The 17,182-nt window shown below is 42.1% G+C and overlaps 1 protein-coding gene across 1 annotated transcript in view; it reads left to right on the top strand.

Annotated features, from left to right (window-relative positions):
• LOC118158714 (CUGBP Elav-like family member 4) overlaps window positions 1-17,182 on the top strand; it is a 926,766-nt gene that overhangs the window by 480,491 nt on the left and 429,093 nt on the right. The window contains exon 3 of the mRNA XM_035313400.1: window positions 4,895-4,943. Coding sequence (XP_035169291.1) covers window positions 4,895-4,943 — 49 coding nt within the window. The remainder of the gene's footprint in view (window positions 1-4,894; window positions 4,944-17,182) is intronic.

The following is a 17,182-nucleotide window of genomic DNA, read 5'->3' as shown; positions in this document are numbered from 1 at the left end:
TATCAGCACTCTTCTCATCCTAATCCAAAACATAGCACCCTACCAGCAACTAGGAGGAAAAATAACTCTGTCCTAACTGAAACCAGGACAATATGGAAGAGAAGTTTCATTGGTGTCTGCCTTGGATTTCCTGAGACAGGAGTAAAATGTAACACAAATCCCTTATATACACAGCCAGACCCAGCAGGTACTAGGTGTTGGATACCAGCCTAAGTTGTGCTCCATGTAGTAGGGTGAATGTAAAGCACATGATGGATCCTTCCCAAAGGCTGGAGAAACTGTGCTTTAGACACTGAGACACGGTGTTTTTAAGGCTGCATGTGCTGGCTTTCTCAAAAGTAAGTCTACCAATTCTGGGTTCAAATTCTCACAAAACCGAGAAGAGGCATCTTCACTAAGTGGCACTGTCTATCTGCAGTGTAATGACATGAACTATTCCCTTAGAAGGCATTTGAAAGCAGTAATTTGGGGTCACCATCCTTTCCAGTTCAGGGCAAAGATGGCATTACACAACCTCATTTACTCCAACACATTTTCCTCCTGTTGTGAGCCCAGTTGAATGCCATAGGACTCCTTTCTCCTATCAAACTCTAAGGGTGCACCAAGGTAGGACAGATATTAAAGTTATCTCTACCATTATTCCTCGAAAGACTATTCAGGGGACTGTGCTTTGGAGTAAAAAATTTGGTTTCTTTGCATTAAAACCATGACAGTTCTCAGCTGAAGAATAAGTAGAGAGCTTGAACCTCTGAAATCCCTTCTCTCCAGGCAGGTGCTTCCCCAGACTGGGTAAGGTACCTCTTTCTGCCACTTAGACTTTTTCTGCTCCCCATGCCACCTGCTTGCTCCCAGAGTGGCTGTGAAAGGAAAGGGAAAAAAAAAAAGTTCCATAAACAGAGAGCAGAAACTTAATTATTTTTCTCTCAATGTTTCTCCCTATAATTGGTGCCTTTCATGTCAAGATGATCTCAATTTGTATTATGGGCTCCGTGCATGCAGCACTTTCTCTTCGGTCTATAAAGAAATTGTCAAGTGTATAAATCATAGTGTACATGAAATTACACTAGCCTTTTACTTATTAATTTCCTCATTTTTTTTTTTCTTCATCTGTTGGATACCCATTCCCTCCCTCTATTTTTCCTTTTCTCAGAGATTCTCTTCTTCTCCTCCCTCATGCTCCAATCTCAAAAAATAAGTTACCAGATATCATCTCCTCTCATTTTGCTGGGGGGTGATGGTCTTTGCCTGATGGCAAACTGACCACATCCAGCTCTTCACAAGTAGGAAGAGCTATTTCCAGTTCTTCCAAAGGCTGGATCCAAAGTTTACTTGAGTTCAGCAGTGATTTTTGCAGCCGTTAGCACACCTCTTCTAAATTCTTAGCTCATGTGACTGTTTCTCTTTCTGATTGCCTGGGATGCAAGTTCTGGCTGTTTTGGCATAAGCAGCAGGGACCTCCTCTCACCACTGAAGTTAGATTAGCCATTGTATCCACAGTAGGAACCCATATATAGAAAGTGAGTGCAGCTGTCAGTTAACAGCTCTGGAGTCGGACCTTGGTATGTGGATGATGTCAACACCAACCTGCTGTAAACACAAACCAGTTACAATGGGGGAAATCAGAGCAGGGATAAAGAGGGTGTATTCAGCTTTATTATCCTGTGTATGGGGACTAAGATGTGGTTCATCTCACCTAACTCTAACCTTCCTGCATAGACTACCTTTGTGATCAGTGGAGAGGAACAAGCACTGCAGAGAACTATTCATCACATTCATCTCAGACACCAGTCTGAGGAGTGGCCTAAAATCACACATTTTAGACATTTTTACTTATATGACATAAATCACACTCATTGCCAATGTTTAACAGATCTTTAAATGTCTATAGCAGCTAGCTACTCACATGTGGTTACAGGAGAGCTATGGCAGGCTGTCTGTCCTGCTGATGCCAGATACATTGCCTCCGGCCCTGATAGTATCTTATGATACGTGTGTGAACGACAGATCTTTATAGTTGCAGAAGCAGGGTCTGATACAAGGTTTATCCAGTACCAGATTCTTTGCTGGTTTTAGCACTTAAAATGTCTGGAGCTTTTTAGAGGATACAGGCATACAGGAGAACAGAAATTGCTCAGTAGTGTCTGGAGCCATTGATCCTTCTTTTTCCAAGTGTGAATCTAACTGTAGTCAGTTTATGGCTAAGTACATTTTCCTCTTGAGACAACAATGCAGCAGGATCTGCTAGGCTCTCCATCATCTTAACCTACTTGTCAGCCAGTTTGATAAATTTTTATTACTAAATATGTGTGCAGAGCAATTATAATAAATCTAAATGATTATGAACTACTTAAAAAAAAAATAGGAAAAATAGAAAAAAGAAACCTAACAACTTTGCTGTCCAACTGCAATTAGCCACAGATAAGGGAAGGGCAGAATCACCCCTACTGTTCTCCAAGGTAATGGAAACACTGGAGAAGAAGCATAGAGATGCTAGAATATGAGTAGTAAAATATTTAGATATTAAATAGCAGTACTAACTAGATACAGGATATGACAACTAAAAAGCTTGCAAGTCCTTCATTGAAAGCCAAGAGATATAAGATTAATTTTTCCAATGTTTTCTAGAGAAAAGACGATGATTCAGATCAATACCTGTCTGGGATTGGGAAGAATCAGGAATAAAATTTATAATCCCTGCATCTGCAGGCTAAACCCTGACTCCAGCACAAAGCTTCAGCAGGGCTGTGGCTTTTAGCCCCAGTGTCTGAGAGCACAGGGGTGGCTATGGTCAATGATTTTTGCAGGCAAGACATGGAGGGCAGCTCTGAGAACCTTTGTATTCTGCCTGACAGCCAGAATAGCTTTACTGGACTTGCCACAATTATTGTGGGATCCCTGTGGGGGACATCAGTCTCTGTAAAGTATGCATATTCAATTTAACCCCCATCTGCCTCTTGTTTGTTTGTTTGTTTGTTTTGAGGTGAGGGAAGCATCTTGTGACACTTATCAGCAATTTTTTGGTCTTTGTTAGGAAGATTTCCATTGCCATCAGAATTCCTGCTCCTTGTGATGCCTGTTTGAGCTTACCCTTTCCATAGCTGCCAAACCTAAGGATAATTTCAATCCACTCAGTGGTGGTTATACAGAAAAAATATTTTGAGTAGTTCATCCACATAGTGTTTGTATTGCTTTAAGTGACATGGAGGAAGGGCAGGGAGAGGCTTTCAGAAGAAAATCTCAGCAGTTTCCGATCCAATCTGCATCCCTAGCTATTAACAGGAGGGGAATATTCTCACCCTGTGCATCAGACACCCATGTCATGTTAGGCACCACCAGTTAAGATGGTCATGGACATCTGCTGCCCCTTTCTCCTGAGAGTGAGCAGCTCTGGGTGTAAGGGTATGTAGAAGGAGGGTGTCTAGTCAAGGACCTTTTCCAAGGCAACAAGGGATAATTAGAAAGGGAGGCGGGATTCCAGCAGGGTTATCTGATCCAGGACTTCTAAGTGGGGAGACAATGACAAGTGACAAACCTCCCAGTCACACTAGTTCACAGGCAGGCTATCAAACTACAGGTCCACTTTGAGGAAGATTAGTTTTTGCAGCTGATAAGACGGGAACCAGGGGGCCCAGACTGGGAGGGCACAGAAACAGCAGAGCTCTGCAGCCATGGGGGACACAGCCCCTGAGCCTGGGGCTGGCTGCTGGGGGCCGAGCATCTGCATCTCCCCCAGCATGGTGCCCACGGGGTGTGCATGTGCATTCGCCAGCAAGCTTCAAGCTGGACCAGCCGGCGAGGAGGTGACCTGTGAAGTGGGCAAGGGGCCTGGGTCCAAGCAAGGGTGCTCAGCTGGCTGTGTCTGTGCGTACGTGAGCATGGTGCAGAAGTGCTGCTGAAGGCAGCCCTTGGCTGGGCAGCCCGTGTGACTGGCCGTGTCAGCGTCCTGTCTGTCCGCATGCGTCCATGTGTCTCTGGGGTACGTGCCCAGCTTTGCTACCTGCTGGGCCTGCAAAAGGGAAAGTGGCAGCCACATCCCCTGGCCTGGGCAGAGACCCTGGTCCCCAGCACCGGGCTGGGCCCCAGCAGCTGGGCAGGAGCTGGGCTGGGCCCAAGTGGCCAGAGGAGGTGGCTGTGCTCTGCACCTCGCCTAACACCGGTGACAGTGATGGTCCCCAGTGCTTCTCTTACAGAGACAGAGTAACAGGGATAAGTCAGAGAACATAAATCATATTCACAGCACAATGGCAAGGTTTTTATATGTGCTTGTGTTCTGATGTGAGAAAGGAAAAAGACATCTGAAAAATCAAAACAGGGAGAGGTTTTGACTTGCATACTATACCCACCCTCTCAAAAAAATCCTCAACACCCAGCATTTCCATGGCATGTGGACAAGCCAGATCTAAGTCTCATTCCCCTGGTATAACTCTGATAGTCATACAACTGACTGTCCTACTGAGCCAGTAGTTGAGGTGAAATTCACTTTCCCATTTTCTTTTCACCATGACAATCTCAAGAAACCTTTGCAATTAAAGTTTCACTGAACCCTATGTTCTAACAAAGTACTTCTGTTCTGACACAGTGTTTCCAGAAGGAACTATTAGAAATTTAAAAAGTTACACTTAAAATTTCATGACCTGTGTGATCCCTCACCTGGTGTGATTCAGCAGAGCCCCTGTTAGGTAAATGGGGTGACACTGATTCACCTCAGACCAAGAAGCTGCCCAAGCAGCCTGTGCTCTGTTGTCATTTCTTTGCTTACTAATTGCTATTTTCCCTCCTCATGGAGTCTATTCTGATGCTAACTGTGATGCACAGTAAAATACAAAGCAAGGCTCTGTATAACAAGGTTTGATTCCATTGCTAAATATCTGTCTCTCTTTGCTTTCTTTTACAGATGAACAGACCAATCCAGGTGAAACCAGCGGACAGCGAAAGCCGAGGAGGTAGTTAACTGCATTGCTTTCAGCCACACTGCTAAGTTTAATTGTTGTCTCTGGCTTCTCTCAGGCAATGTTCTGATCAATTAGTAACGTAATCACTGCCACAGAAATTCCCTCTGCAGCAAAGATTCTATTTATTAAATCTCCTTTACTTCATCTCACTTTACTCAATTATTATCTGATTTTAAAAGGCAGGCAGGTGCCAGCAATTGCCTGGGAAACAAATAACTGCCTTGTTAAGAAGTGAAGCATCAGGCACTGACTTAACAAAGTTTAACAGCAGTGACGGCAACATAGGTTTCTCAAACCTATGTTAGGACAAGCTGCAGAGGTGTGTAATTTCATTAGGATAAAGCAGATATTTTACATTTTATCTGACCATGTTGTTTCTGCTTGAACTGAAGCAACTCTGTTTTTGGAAAAGTAAATTTTGAGGAGTTTTCTGCACCTTTATCAGCTTATGTGGATAAACCTGTTGTGGAAGCTGACGACTTCTCTTAGTACTGGGGAGTTATTCAGGATTTTCACAGGTGTAGCTAGAATCAGGATCTAGTCTTTTGCTTTTCCATGCTGCATGGCGGATTTGGAAGGCTTTGCTAAGTAACTACTCAATGGATCACAAGTAATAAGATGTTTTCTGTGAAAGGTTTTCTGACAAAACTGATTTTGTGATACTTGACCCATAAGATGGTCAGTTATGCAGGACAAGTTATTCTATTTATTTTCTTGTATCAGTACATTTCTATACATACATATATATACATATAATGACATGATACTTCTCTATCCCTGTCTTTTTGAGTGACAAAAAAGAAGCTTTTGTCCATATATGCAGTAAAAACACTAGTGCTTCTGTATCATATAAACATGGGAGTAGATTTTGTCATTTATTAATGATCTGGCTCTGAAATGTATGAAAATTCTTTAATTTCCACCATGGACATAAACTCTTCCTCACTTATGTGACTACTATCTTTGTGTTGGCATTAGTGGAAATCACCAGCACCAACTATTTAAAAGGAGCAAAACACTTTGCAGACAAAAGGCCCTGAAATTGTGTGCTTTTTCAGTTGAAAGCTTTGGATTCCAGGGGATTTGACTGTGTCAGTGTGGGGCTGAAACTCTTCAGTGACTCAAGTCATGGAAGACTTTGTACATAGCTCATAGTTAAAGGGCTGGTGTCACAGAGTGGTGAAACCAGCAGGTTGGCAGAGGCTCTGTAAGGAAGGTCTGTGGTGCCGTGTAATTGCAGAGCAGGTCAAAAGCTGGATGCTGGAAAAATGTCAGAAAACCCAGGGATAAATATGGCGCTTTTGGAGTCCCAATAAAGTAAATTCAGGGGAATTTGGCCAGCAGTGTGCAGAAAATGTTTGACAGGCTCTGTGATGGCAAGTTCTGCTAGCAAGGGCCATAGCACACTTCTAACCTAACAAAGGCATGATATATAACACAGCATCGTCCAGTGGTTTTTAACAGAACGGGATTAATTTGCCCCCTTTTCCCTCCCCTCTGAAGATCTGGCTCTGTGTCTGGGTAAGTGTTGGTAAGCCATGGGCAGTTGTCAATGCAGATCTCCTAGGGGAAAAGGGAAAGGCTCATCTGCCTGGGCAAATGAGGGGACATTATGCACATTCCAGTGGAGCTCCTGCCCACAGCAAGAGTGAAGAGAGGGCCTTTTGTCTATTTAATTAGACATACCAAAAATAATAATTAGACTGGCCAATTTGCTTAGTGCGCCTACAGGGTATGTAGCTTCCAATCACTCTTTTTTTTTTTTTTTTTTTTTTTTTAATACAAATCACTAATAGAGAACACATCTGGCTTTCTGGGGAGGGTTTTCAAACACTTGCTAAGAGCAGCTGCTTTAAGGAGGGGTGGTTTCAACCTCACAGGACTTGGGTGGCGGTTTGATTCCGCATTATCCATCACACCAGTAGTATTGCTCCTGTTGGTGGTGATCATAATGCAGGGGCCAAGCGGGTGTGCTCATCATTGTTGTGAAAGATACGTTGTCCTAATTCCCCACTGACAGGCTGCTTGTGGGTTGGGGATGTTTCAAAATGGCATGACTCAAGGACAACTATGGGAGAAAAGAACAATTGGAACCCAAGGGAGGCATTGCATGAAAACTTATGTTCTTTGTGAGCCCACTGGTTAAAGCAGACACAGCAAATAGAATGCTAAAAAGGAGGCTGTGTATCTTAGGAGCACATCAAAAGACTTCATTAGGGCTGCAAGATAAAGGTCAACTTCAACAACAAAGAAACTTAAGTTGTAGCTTATTATACCCCGTCAATGTATAGGGATGGGACATAAGGGAAGGGGAGAGCTTGGTAGATGAAGCATCTCTTCTGCACAGCACAGGTCTGCAGTCTGCTCAGAGCACTTACTCTGAATACGCTTCTGTCTTTTGGCTCGTGGGGAATTTTGGTGCCAGATATTAAAGAGAGGATGCAATGCTGTTTGAACCTGCAGCTTGCCAGGAGGCTGTTACTGGAAATGGTGAGTGGTGTTCTTGAGGATGTGAGGTTGTGTTTTATACAAGGGCAAATACCTGCACTTTGCTGAAGCGTGAATCCTTGACTTTCCCAGTCAGTTCTTCTAAAACCCAAACCTGATAGGAGTCTGGAATTTACTCCAACAACAATGACAACAAAGAGAGATTCTGCTCAGCCTTTTTCCCCCTTTTTCTGCAGTCTGGGTTTCACTGGTCTTTAATCCCTTCTGTGTCCTGATTCTTAGTTGAACCAGAAGTTGGTTTGTTGGCATTTAGTGTGTGTGAGCATGAATTTAGTGTATTAGACCATCTAGATTTGGGGAAGAATTCAAAATGTTGCTTGGCACAAATTTCACTCAACCTAACAAAACGAAAATACTGAGTGCCCCTTATTAGTTTTGCTGTTTTTATTATTCTGTTTGTTAATCCCCATATTGGTCTAGGAGCAAGACAAAGAATGCAATCCTTTAGGCTGTTTCCCAAGAGAAATGTACTGAAAATACAGTCATTTCTAGTTCCTGTGAGATTAGGCAAATGTAAATAATGCCAGATTTATTGAAAAGGATTGCATCAGAGTGTAACTCTAGTTTTATTGAGTATATCTTAAAAACTTTTGTTGGCCTTTGTGTTACCCAAATTTTAGTTTGACTCCATAGAAAGTACTTTGCCATAGGTTAGGTTGTCACACATGTTTTTAGGGGTGTAAGTTTTAATTCCATATTACATTCTCAATGTATCCAGACAAATCCCAATTAACCTGATAGAATTTTCATTTCATTGCTGTTGATTATTTTTCTTATTTCTTTGTCTTGTGCTCAGCTCTAAAAATAGTCTGTAGCTATCAGTGACTTAAAGTTTTGCAAATTTAGGGAAAGATCTCAAGTCTGTTCTGTGGTTTGGGGCAAAAGTTTGGAGCTATTTCTTATTTTATCTGCAATATCTCTAGCTCTCACTAGACAACTCCTGCTGCAGCTGGTAGGGTTAACCTATGATAAATGCAGCCCCTAGGTCCCACTAGCTTCTTCTGGGAGTAACATTTTTTAAAAGGAAAGGACTCTCCTGCTACTCTAGTTGCACTCCATTAGTGATGCTTAGATGTGCCATTGCCTCCACATTCCTCTCAAAGGACAAGGGAAGGTCCATAAAGGAAGGCATGCAAAGGTGCACACAGTGTGCTACCCAGGCTCAGTGGTAACCTCTCTACCCAGAAACACTTCACAGTTGTTTCTGAGTCCTTCTGTATTTTATGAAAGACATACAGCAGGTTCCTGGACTAAAGAAAATAAAAAAGCCAAAGTCCAAAGTGGTTTAGAGTTGAAAGGCTGCAGTGTCCTGCAGAGAGGGAGCTGAGAGATTTACAAGAGAGGCTGCGCTTCATCACATTGCAGTGTTTTCTGCATGCAAGACTTCACAAATGTACAAAATCCTTTGTGTTTGTATGTGCTTGCAAGCAAATTTGTTTGTGTATGTTTCAGGGAAGGCATGTGCAGTGTCTTTTTATGTCTTTTTTTTTTTGTCTGCTGTTTAGGGAACATGATAGCAGCTGCTGGAAGGTTTAGACTGTCATATTTCAACTGACTTGCATCATTTCTCTAGCTGTTATTCAGTGTGCGGGCTCTGAAATTATCTGCTTGGCTATGGTTTATTTCAGCTTCAAAGCAAAATGTCCACTCACAATAAGGAGCAAAACTGTGGCGCCTTGCTCATGCACTATGGTCTGTTTCTTTTTATTCCCTTCTATCAGCTTAGCAATGATGGTGGGACCAGAATGGCTTCTCTGCAGTTTCTAAGGCCTATTTTCCTTCTGGGGCAAAAGTCTGGATCTATTTCTTATTTCATCTGTGGCATTTCTAACTCTTGCTAGATCTCTGCTACAGCTGGCAGGGCTTATCTGTGACAAACACAGCCCCAGGTCCCACTAACTGTTTGGCATTTAGCTATTTTCCATTTAAATATTCAGAATTCTGCAGCTCATGCTGATGGTTACAACCTCTCATGAAGCTTCCTATCTGGGTACTAGCCAGATCCAGGCCTGTTTAGGTGCTGAAAATAGGCAAGTCTGGATGTCGTCAGTTCAGTTTGGCTTTACGCAGCTATAACAAAACCACATGGAATGATTTTCTTCTTCTCTGGAAATGCTTTGCAAGGAATAGGTCTGACTGCCCAGCAGGAAGGTGTGAAGAAGAGAGTTAAGGATAAGTAAAGATATGGTATTCTTGGCAGAGCTCAGCATCTCCCCTCGTGCACTGCTAGAGGTTAGGCTATTCCAACATGCGAGAAGTCGTGACATTTGAGACTATGCACAGATCAGAGTTGTACCTTTGTACATCTTATCTCTTTCTTATCCCTGAGCCATGTGTCTTTCCTGGCACGTTGAGCTCCTTGGAAGACATTTTACCAGCAGTTTCCCAGTTTGTATCATTGCTGGCCTTCCTTATTAACTTCCTATTCCACATGCTGGAGAGAAGGATGTCTTGTTTCCAAATGGTGATCCATTCAACCCCCTTTTACATGGACTGTCCAGATTTTTCTACTCATTTTTTTCTTTTATGGTCCCCCCACCCATTCAGCATGAGTGGGCAGACAGCACTGGCAAAAAAACAGTGAGATAATGGGAGGGGAAAGATCCAAGCTGATTTTCCCTGAACACATTCTGAGGGCCCCCATTAACTCTGTCAACATCATCATGAGTCCAGTAGTACTCTCACCCTCACCATTTATAGCTCAAGTAGCGTGGTGTGGCACAAAGAGGGAATTGTGAAGGTCACACACTGCACATGCCAGACTTTGCTGTGATCATGGCACTTCCCAGGATAAGACTACTGGTTGGACAGTAGCAGCTTTGGCTTCACATTTTCTGAGCCTGGATTCAAGACCTCTGGACAAGATATTTACTACACCCTTGCCATATTCTCCTTCCTTTCCCCCAGTGCCCACAGCAGTTAGCAGTTTAAAAAGCATGTCTCTCCTTCTTTATCTTCCCTTGCAATTTGAAATGAGATTTTTAACTCCATGTCACAGCGTACTTCTAAATCCCATAGTCTCATACATCTCCTCTTCCTGAGATTTGCCCAAAATACGGTTAATCAACTGTTTTCCAACTTTCTGGCAGGAGGAATTAAAAAAAAAAAATACAACCCACATCCAAATCCAAATATCTTCTCTTTATTAATGATGTGTTCAAGATTAAACAGCTCAGTGGTGCTGAGTTGCAGTAGCTCCACATGAAGGAAAAAGAGAAGGACCAACTGTTTAAAAATAATCTATGTTAAAAATCCACTGAGAGGAGAGATGAGCTCATGAGTCAAAAGGAAAAAGTAGAAGCTAGAGCCTATGCAGAAGACCTTGATATCATTCTGGGAGGAAGTCTTCTTGCCTTAGAGGCTGGGGAAGTGTCAGGACCCCCAGAAGCCTTAGCACAGTATCACTGACAGGGTGGGCACATGAGGAATGGCCGTCGGAGGTGCTGTAGTACTGGGAGGGAGAGATGTTGGTGCCTTCGAGAGCATTCGCCTCCCTGATCATCTGGTCAAGGGCTGGGGAAGAAGCTGGGCCTAGGACTGCAAGGGCTACCTTAGATATCCCATAGTTTTGAGTATCACTCTGGCATCTTCTGGCCTTTATTTCCTGGTTTCCTTCCAATGTGAACAGAGATTCACTGAGTCCAGAATCAAGAAACTCACCCAGATTTGGGCGGTTTTCTTTCCTCTCAGTCCAGGTGTAGCCACAGTCTTTGAGAGGCAGAGCTGGGCTTTAGGTCTCACTGTGTGTGACAGAGCCTCTACAGCAATGCCCAAAGACACTGGGTGCAAAGGGAATTTGTCCACTGGTTTTCACTCCAGGCCAAAACATCTGTTAAAAACAGTGGTGTTTTTCCTTTAAACCTTATCAGTCTGATAAGCCTGATCAGGAAGCAGCATTTTACTACTCATGGAAGTCTTCTCTTTCTAGCTGTGGATTGTCATGGGACTGATTGCAGACAACGGGAAATGAAAAATCTCCAAGTATATTGTGGAAACTCAGGACTGCATGACCCTACTGAGAGCTGATTCCCTATTGTGTTCACAGGGCCCTGTTTTCAAGCAGGCAGAAAGTACCAGCAGTGCTGCATGCAAATGGATCAGTTAATTCAAAGTAGCCCAGGATGACCCCATTTGTGCTCCCTTCTGTCTCGTAAAACTTCATTCTGGGGGAGAGAAAAGGCTCTGGCAGATAGTGTTTTATATTTGATGACACTGTTGAAGGATGATGTGCTCCACTCTGTGCTTACCTGCTGAAAGAGTATAAGGGAAATCAAATTTTTGTTCATGTCTGCCCTTTCCATCATGCTTGAAATTGATGGAAGGGTGCCCATCAATAGGAACTGGAAAAGATCCAAAGGACATTGTGTTCTAGCACATATCCTAAGGACAACCTTTTAAACCAAGTAGTAAGGGAATAAAAGGGGGGAGAAAAAAATAACCATATTACACATTTTTCATAAAGCATCTGTAACCTAATAGTTTACTGACAAGAAGGAGCAGAGCCTAGAGCAGATACTGGAGAGAGGCTGGGGAGCTCATTGCCTTGAGGTTTTGATATCAGTTCTTTTCTCTGCAGCTGAGCTACCACATGACTTTTGATCAATTATGTAACTTTGATTCTCTTCTCACCCTTCCTGCATTGCCTGCTTAGGTTATGATTTGCTTTTATTTGCTCATTTCTTGTGGTTAGTGCCTTTGGCGTTCCTGCATGCTGGGCAGTCAGTGTCACAGGGTTAAGATACCAGTGCAAGCCTGTAGCTGTGCACAAAATTATGCATACAGGGCTAAAAATCCAGTATGGTGGATAACAGGCCCCTCACACTGCTCAGTGATGTTTGGAGCAAAAATGGAAGTAGTGAGTGGAGAAGAGTGGAGGAAATAAAAAAAATGTAATCCTATTAAAAAATCCCGCTTTTGTAAATACAGATCAAGCTCCTAGGTGAACTTGGGGACACATTACAATCCTAGTATCTTTTTTTAATGTAAAGGTTGTTTGTCAATGGGTTTTTATACAGCATTAATAATACATTTATAGATACGCTCCACAATTAATTGCAAAGCATTTATGGCACTGAACAGTTAGAATGCATTATGATAATCACTCCTCATGCACTGACTTTATTTTAAAGGTTTTGCTGATCATTGTAATTGGCTTGTTATTACACAGGGATATAATAACACCTCTTTGTATAGTAGTTTATAGCACATCAATAGCAAATGCATTCCTTTTACTGGAAACAATGTGCATTTTATTAGAATATAGCTGAATAAGTGCAATCCATGTAGACAAATTGAGTTTCTAATGAACTGTCTCACAAAAGAGTTGAAATAACAAGCTATTTATTATGTATTTTTCTATTGATGAACTTGTAGTTATGGTTACATGGGCATTACTTTAAAAAATGGTAGGTATGTTTTGATGTTCTTTCAGAGAAGCATTTGGGGGAAAAGGAAAGTACAGGCCATTTTTCTACCTGATGTTGAGAAAAGTAAAGGTGACTAATGCTCACACCTTGCAGATTTAATTTGCTTCTTGAGACTTTCCAAGCTCGTTCCTTGCGAGTTTGGTCTGATATTCACAGGAGACCAAAATGTTGTCTCATCAAGCCCAAGCCCAGCTCCTAGAGAGGAACTTGCCTCCTGGGTGATGCACCAACATCCCCTGCGTAGTCAACAATGCATTAGTTATGAGGGGCTTGGTGTTGTCCCTAGTCCTGTTGGTTTTTTTTTGTTTGTTTATTTGTTTCTAGTTTCTGCTTTGTGTGTGTGTGTTTTTTTTTTTTTTTTTTTTTTTTTATAATGTATTTTACCAAGTGATATTTTAATGAAAATACACAAGCCATCCACAGGCAAGGCCTGTAACAAATCCGTCCTCCCTCCTCATGTCAAAATGCCGGTGTTGCTGGTTCCTGTACAAAACTCCGGAAAGAAGAGCCTTTAGAATAAATCTGGTACAAAATATAATGTAAGAAAGAATGCCAAAGAGAAGAACTAGTACAAAAGAAACTGGAGAAACATCTATCAGAAAACTCAGTGGTTGTGGGTTACTTAGAATTGGGGTAAAAGAGACATGTTTTATAAATACTAACAGGAAATACTATGAGGTCTCCAAATTTTCTCTCCTGCATGCCATCTTTACTCTGTGTCTTTCAGTTCTTTCTGGCAACAGAGTTGAATGCATCCAACACATACATAAGCAATTCATGTGGTTTTGTTTATTCATCTATCTCTAACTGTAAGCAAAGTCGAGTTCCTAATCACTTTTAAAACCCTGGTCCTAGATAAATAAGTTTGCTGTTTCCAGATGTGGTGAGTTCAAACAGTTACAGTACTGCCTGAAGTATTGCCAGGGTACAAACCGAGCCTAGCATTTGTCACGTAATGCTGTGTACCTGTTTCTTCATGACTGCCACTTGTTTAATGCATGCTTGCAAAGCCATTGACTCTTGCATAATCCAGGGTCTTTCTGGAAAGTGGTTTTTAGTGTGATGTGGGAGCTAGGAAATGCCTGGTCTACAGTCAGTACCCTCAGCTGCTGGCACAGAGATGTTACAACTGAGCAATTTAAAATAAGATGGGCTCAGCCCATCTCTCAGTGCAGACTGAACAGTTAGCTTAAATTAGTGAGGGACTGTTTCCTTTCTTTTTAATTTTAAGGTCAGTGTTGCATCATGATCCTGCACAGAGGAAGAGAAAGCTGTACACAGGGCAATAGACTGCAGCTTGGAAGACTGAGGCTTAAATTCTTGCCACAGATTTCCTGCCTGACCTTGAAGAGATCACTTAGGGTCGGGCTATTTATTATTCTCACTCCTTTTCTACCTGGTGAAATCAATAACAATAATATTATCTTTGGCTGAATATATGTATATATGAAATTGGCCAAGTAACTTTCTGTGATTCCAGTTTTCACCCATAAAATAACATTGGTACAGCAAGGATAGATGCATTGAAGATTATTAGGTGCTTGGGTTCTCTAATCATTAGTTCCACAGAAGTAGCTTGGTTAGATAAATAGAGATGTTCAAAAATGTCAAATGTGTTTCACTGCTCAAATCTCACATAAAATCAATGGGCCTTGGGTGTATAAATATTCCCTTTGAAAATCTCCCCAAATAATGTTGTTCTTCTAAATAGTTCAAGCCAGCTTTGTGGGGCCAGTTCCTTTCCTTTTTGTGGAGCCATGTTGAACTCAGTCCCATAGGAGATGCTGCCTGCTCATACTGTGAGAACTGCAGCAGGACATGTCCCAGCTGAAAGGGCAGGGAAGGTTTGTTTCATAAAGCAGCTGAGACTGCCTGATGAGCAGCACTACGAGAGAGTTAAAAATAAGGAATAAGTAACTCAGGTGTATTAGGATTAGCCTTAGTAGAGGGATGCTTTGTTGTAGCCTCAAACCTAGTATGTAGCATTTCATAGCTAGTGCAATACTTTCTGCCTAGGAGCTGCCATACAAATGGTATTTAATTACCCCAAATATTTATTTTATCCATCTCTTGAGTCGCTGATGAATGGCCAGATTCATTGATTATAAACCACAAAATACCAACACTTCCAAGCAGCCATCCAATTAACATGAAATTATGTTGCCACGATATGTTATATTGGATGAATTGCTTTCTTGGATATTTTTTTCCACAATGACTATGACTATTATTATTAAGAATAGCTAATGAAGAAGAGTTGTGGGAGAATGGGCTAGAACCTCAGGCAAGGGGGAATGAAGATAGTGTGAGCTTAATGACTTCGGAGATTGGGCTGAACCAAAGCAGTCTCTCCATTCTCTAGATCAGAAATCTAATTATTTACTATCTGTCTTGCGGCAGCACTTAGGAGACTGGTTATAAACCATGACACCAAGTGCACTGTACAGTGCAGAACAGATGGAGGACCTCTTTTAAGAGCTTGCTCTCTAAATACAAGAGCAGATACAGTGTCTGGATGCAGACCTCTCAAATATCTTCCCAGATGTGAGAAAAACTCTGTGCTGGGTTGTACAGCTGGGAGTGAAAGGAGTATGTCAGGCCAGGGGTTGTGGAGTTAGGCTCTACCTGGAGAAAGGAAACATTAAGGACAACCTTCAAGCAAAGCTCTTTTGGGGGACATGTCCTCTGACACAACACAGGTGACATCCCGAATAAAGTACACAAGGTCTTAAGTTAATAAATAGCACGGCCTCCTTCCTGAGGACGCTCCTGTGAACTCACACCACCTGCATTTAGTCATAGCTAAGGCTAAGCAGCGTCTCTGGTGTACAAGATGGCAAAGTGGAAAAGAAACTGAGGTTCAGCAGATGCCCGAGGGACACATGGCACTGACAGGGAAGGGGTTGTGCCACCATGCCACTCGCTATCGCTGAGGCAGGTCCACGGGGACAGTGGGAGAAACAAGGATGCAGAAGGAAACTGATTTATAGCGGTCCCTGAATACCAGATGCCTCTTTAACGGGGAACTCTTCAGAGGGCCTGGAGCCACCTAGAAAAACAGGGGTCAAATGCCATGTGTCACAACAGAAATTCAAATTCTGGTGCAAGTATATTTCCACTGTTTGCAATGAGCTGAATTTATCCCCGTCTCTCCTTAATCTCAGTGTGTGATCCGGCACTCTTCCCCGCTATTACAGGCAATGTGGTTTTTATTAGAACCTGTAATGTTCCCTGATTGAAGTTCGGACTTTGAGAGGAAAGGCCAACACACTGGAGAAGTAGCCATTCTTCTGGTGTTTCAGGCTAGATTAAAAGAAAATTAATAGGTTTTAGATCTAGAAGGAATCGTTAGATCTCATTTAACCTCTTGCATAAACTGAGTATAAAATTTCACCCAGATGTTCTTTGCTCAGATTTCTGACTTGCATTTGACTGAAGAATAAAGAAATTTAGCCAGAGAATGACTCTTGAGGCTTCAGCAAACTTTGATATCAAACAGGTTGGAATTGCAGAGATGAACTTTCTGAAAAGCTTTTAATCATTTCAAAAATCAGTTAAATTACTAAGGAAACATTTTTGTGATCAATTATGTGTGACAACTAGAGAAGGCAGGATATGTTTTCTAACCAAAATATTTTGGATGGAAACTTGCTTTGTGACCTAAATACACATGCCCCAGTGTGCACAAAGCCACCCAAGGCAATGTTTTCCTGGGGCAACGTTTTCCAGGTTTTTCTAAAGAGACCCTAGAAAAGGCACAGCAGGGTGATAATCCTGAAGCTGAACAGATGAAAATCTTCATTGTGTCTGTGGACACAATGTAGTTCATTCAGAGCATTGAGAGGGTAGCTTCCTGGAAAGGGGCTATTAACATGCAAAGGAAGCAATTTGCATGGCCCCTTCTGCGTGGCCCCAGATGAGCAGTGCTGTCATTTCCCCCCCAGCACATTTTCATACCAGCACAAATGTTTTTTTTATTATTATTATTTTTTTTTTCTCCTGGAGTTTCTGGCTTCCTAGTCTCAAAGTGTGCCAAATAGGTGAGACATTTCCATTAAATAACTTCTCTGAAAGTTATGCTTTCCCCAGCTCAATAGGAATATCTCACCTGCCTGAGCCAGTTCCCACAGAAACGGGGGTTTCTGCATGTTGACAGACATTGTGGAGCGACAGAATTTCAATGGGCAAATAATCAGGTGAAAAAAAACCTCCATTTTGCAGACATTAGTAACATGCTGACCTTTAACAGCATTGCAAGCCTTCACTCTCTCTTTAAAGCATTATATCCATCCTTAG

The sequence above is a fragment of the Oxyura jamaicensis genome (genome assembly GCF_011077185.1).
Source record: "Oxyura jamaicensis isolate SHBP4307 breed ruddy duck chromosome Z unlocalized genomic scaffold, BPBGC_Ojam_1.0 oxyZ_random_OJ72400, whole genome shotgun sequence".
Lineage (NCBI taxonomy): Eukaryota > Metazoa > Chordata > Aves > Anseriformes > Anatidae > Oxyura > Oxyura jamaicensis.
This window is presented reverse-complemented; position numbering and strand designations above follow the sequence as displayed.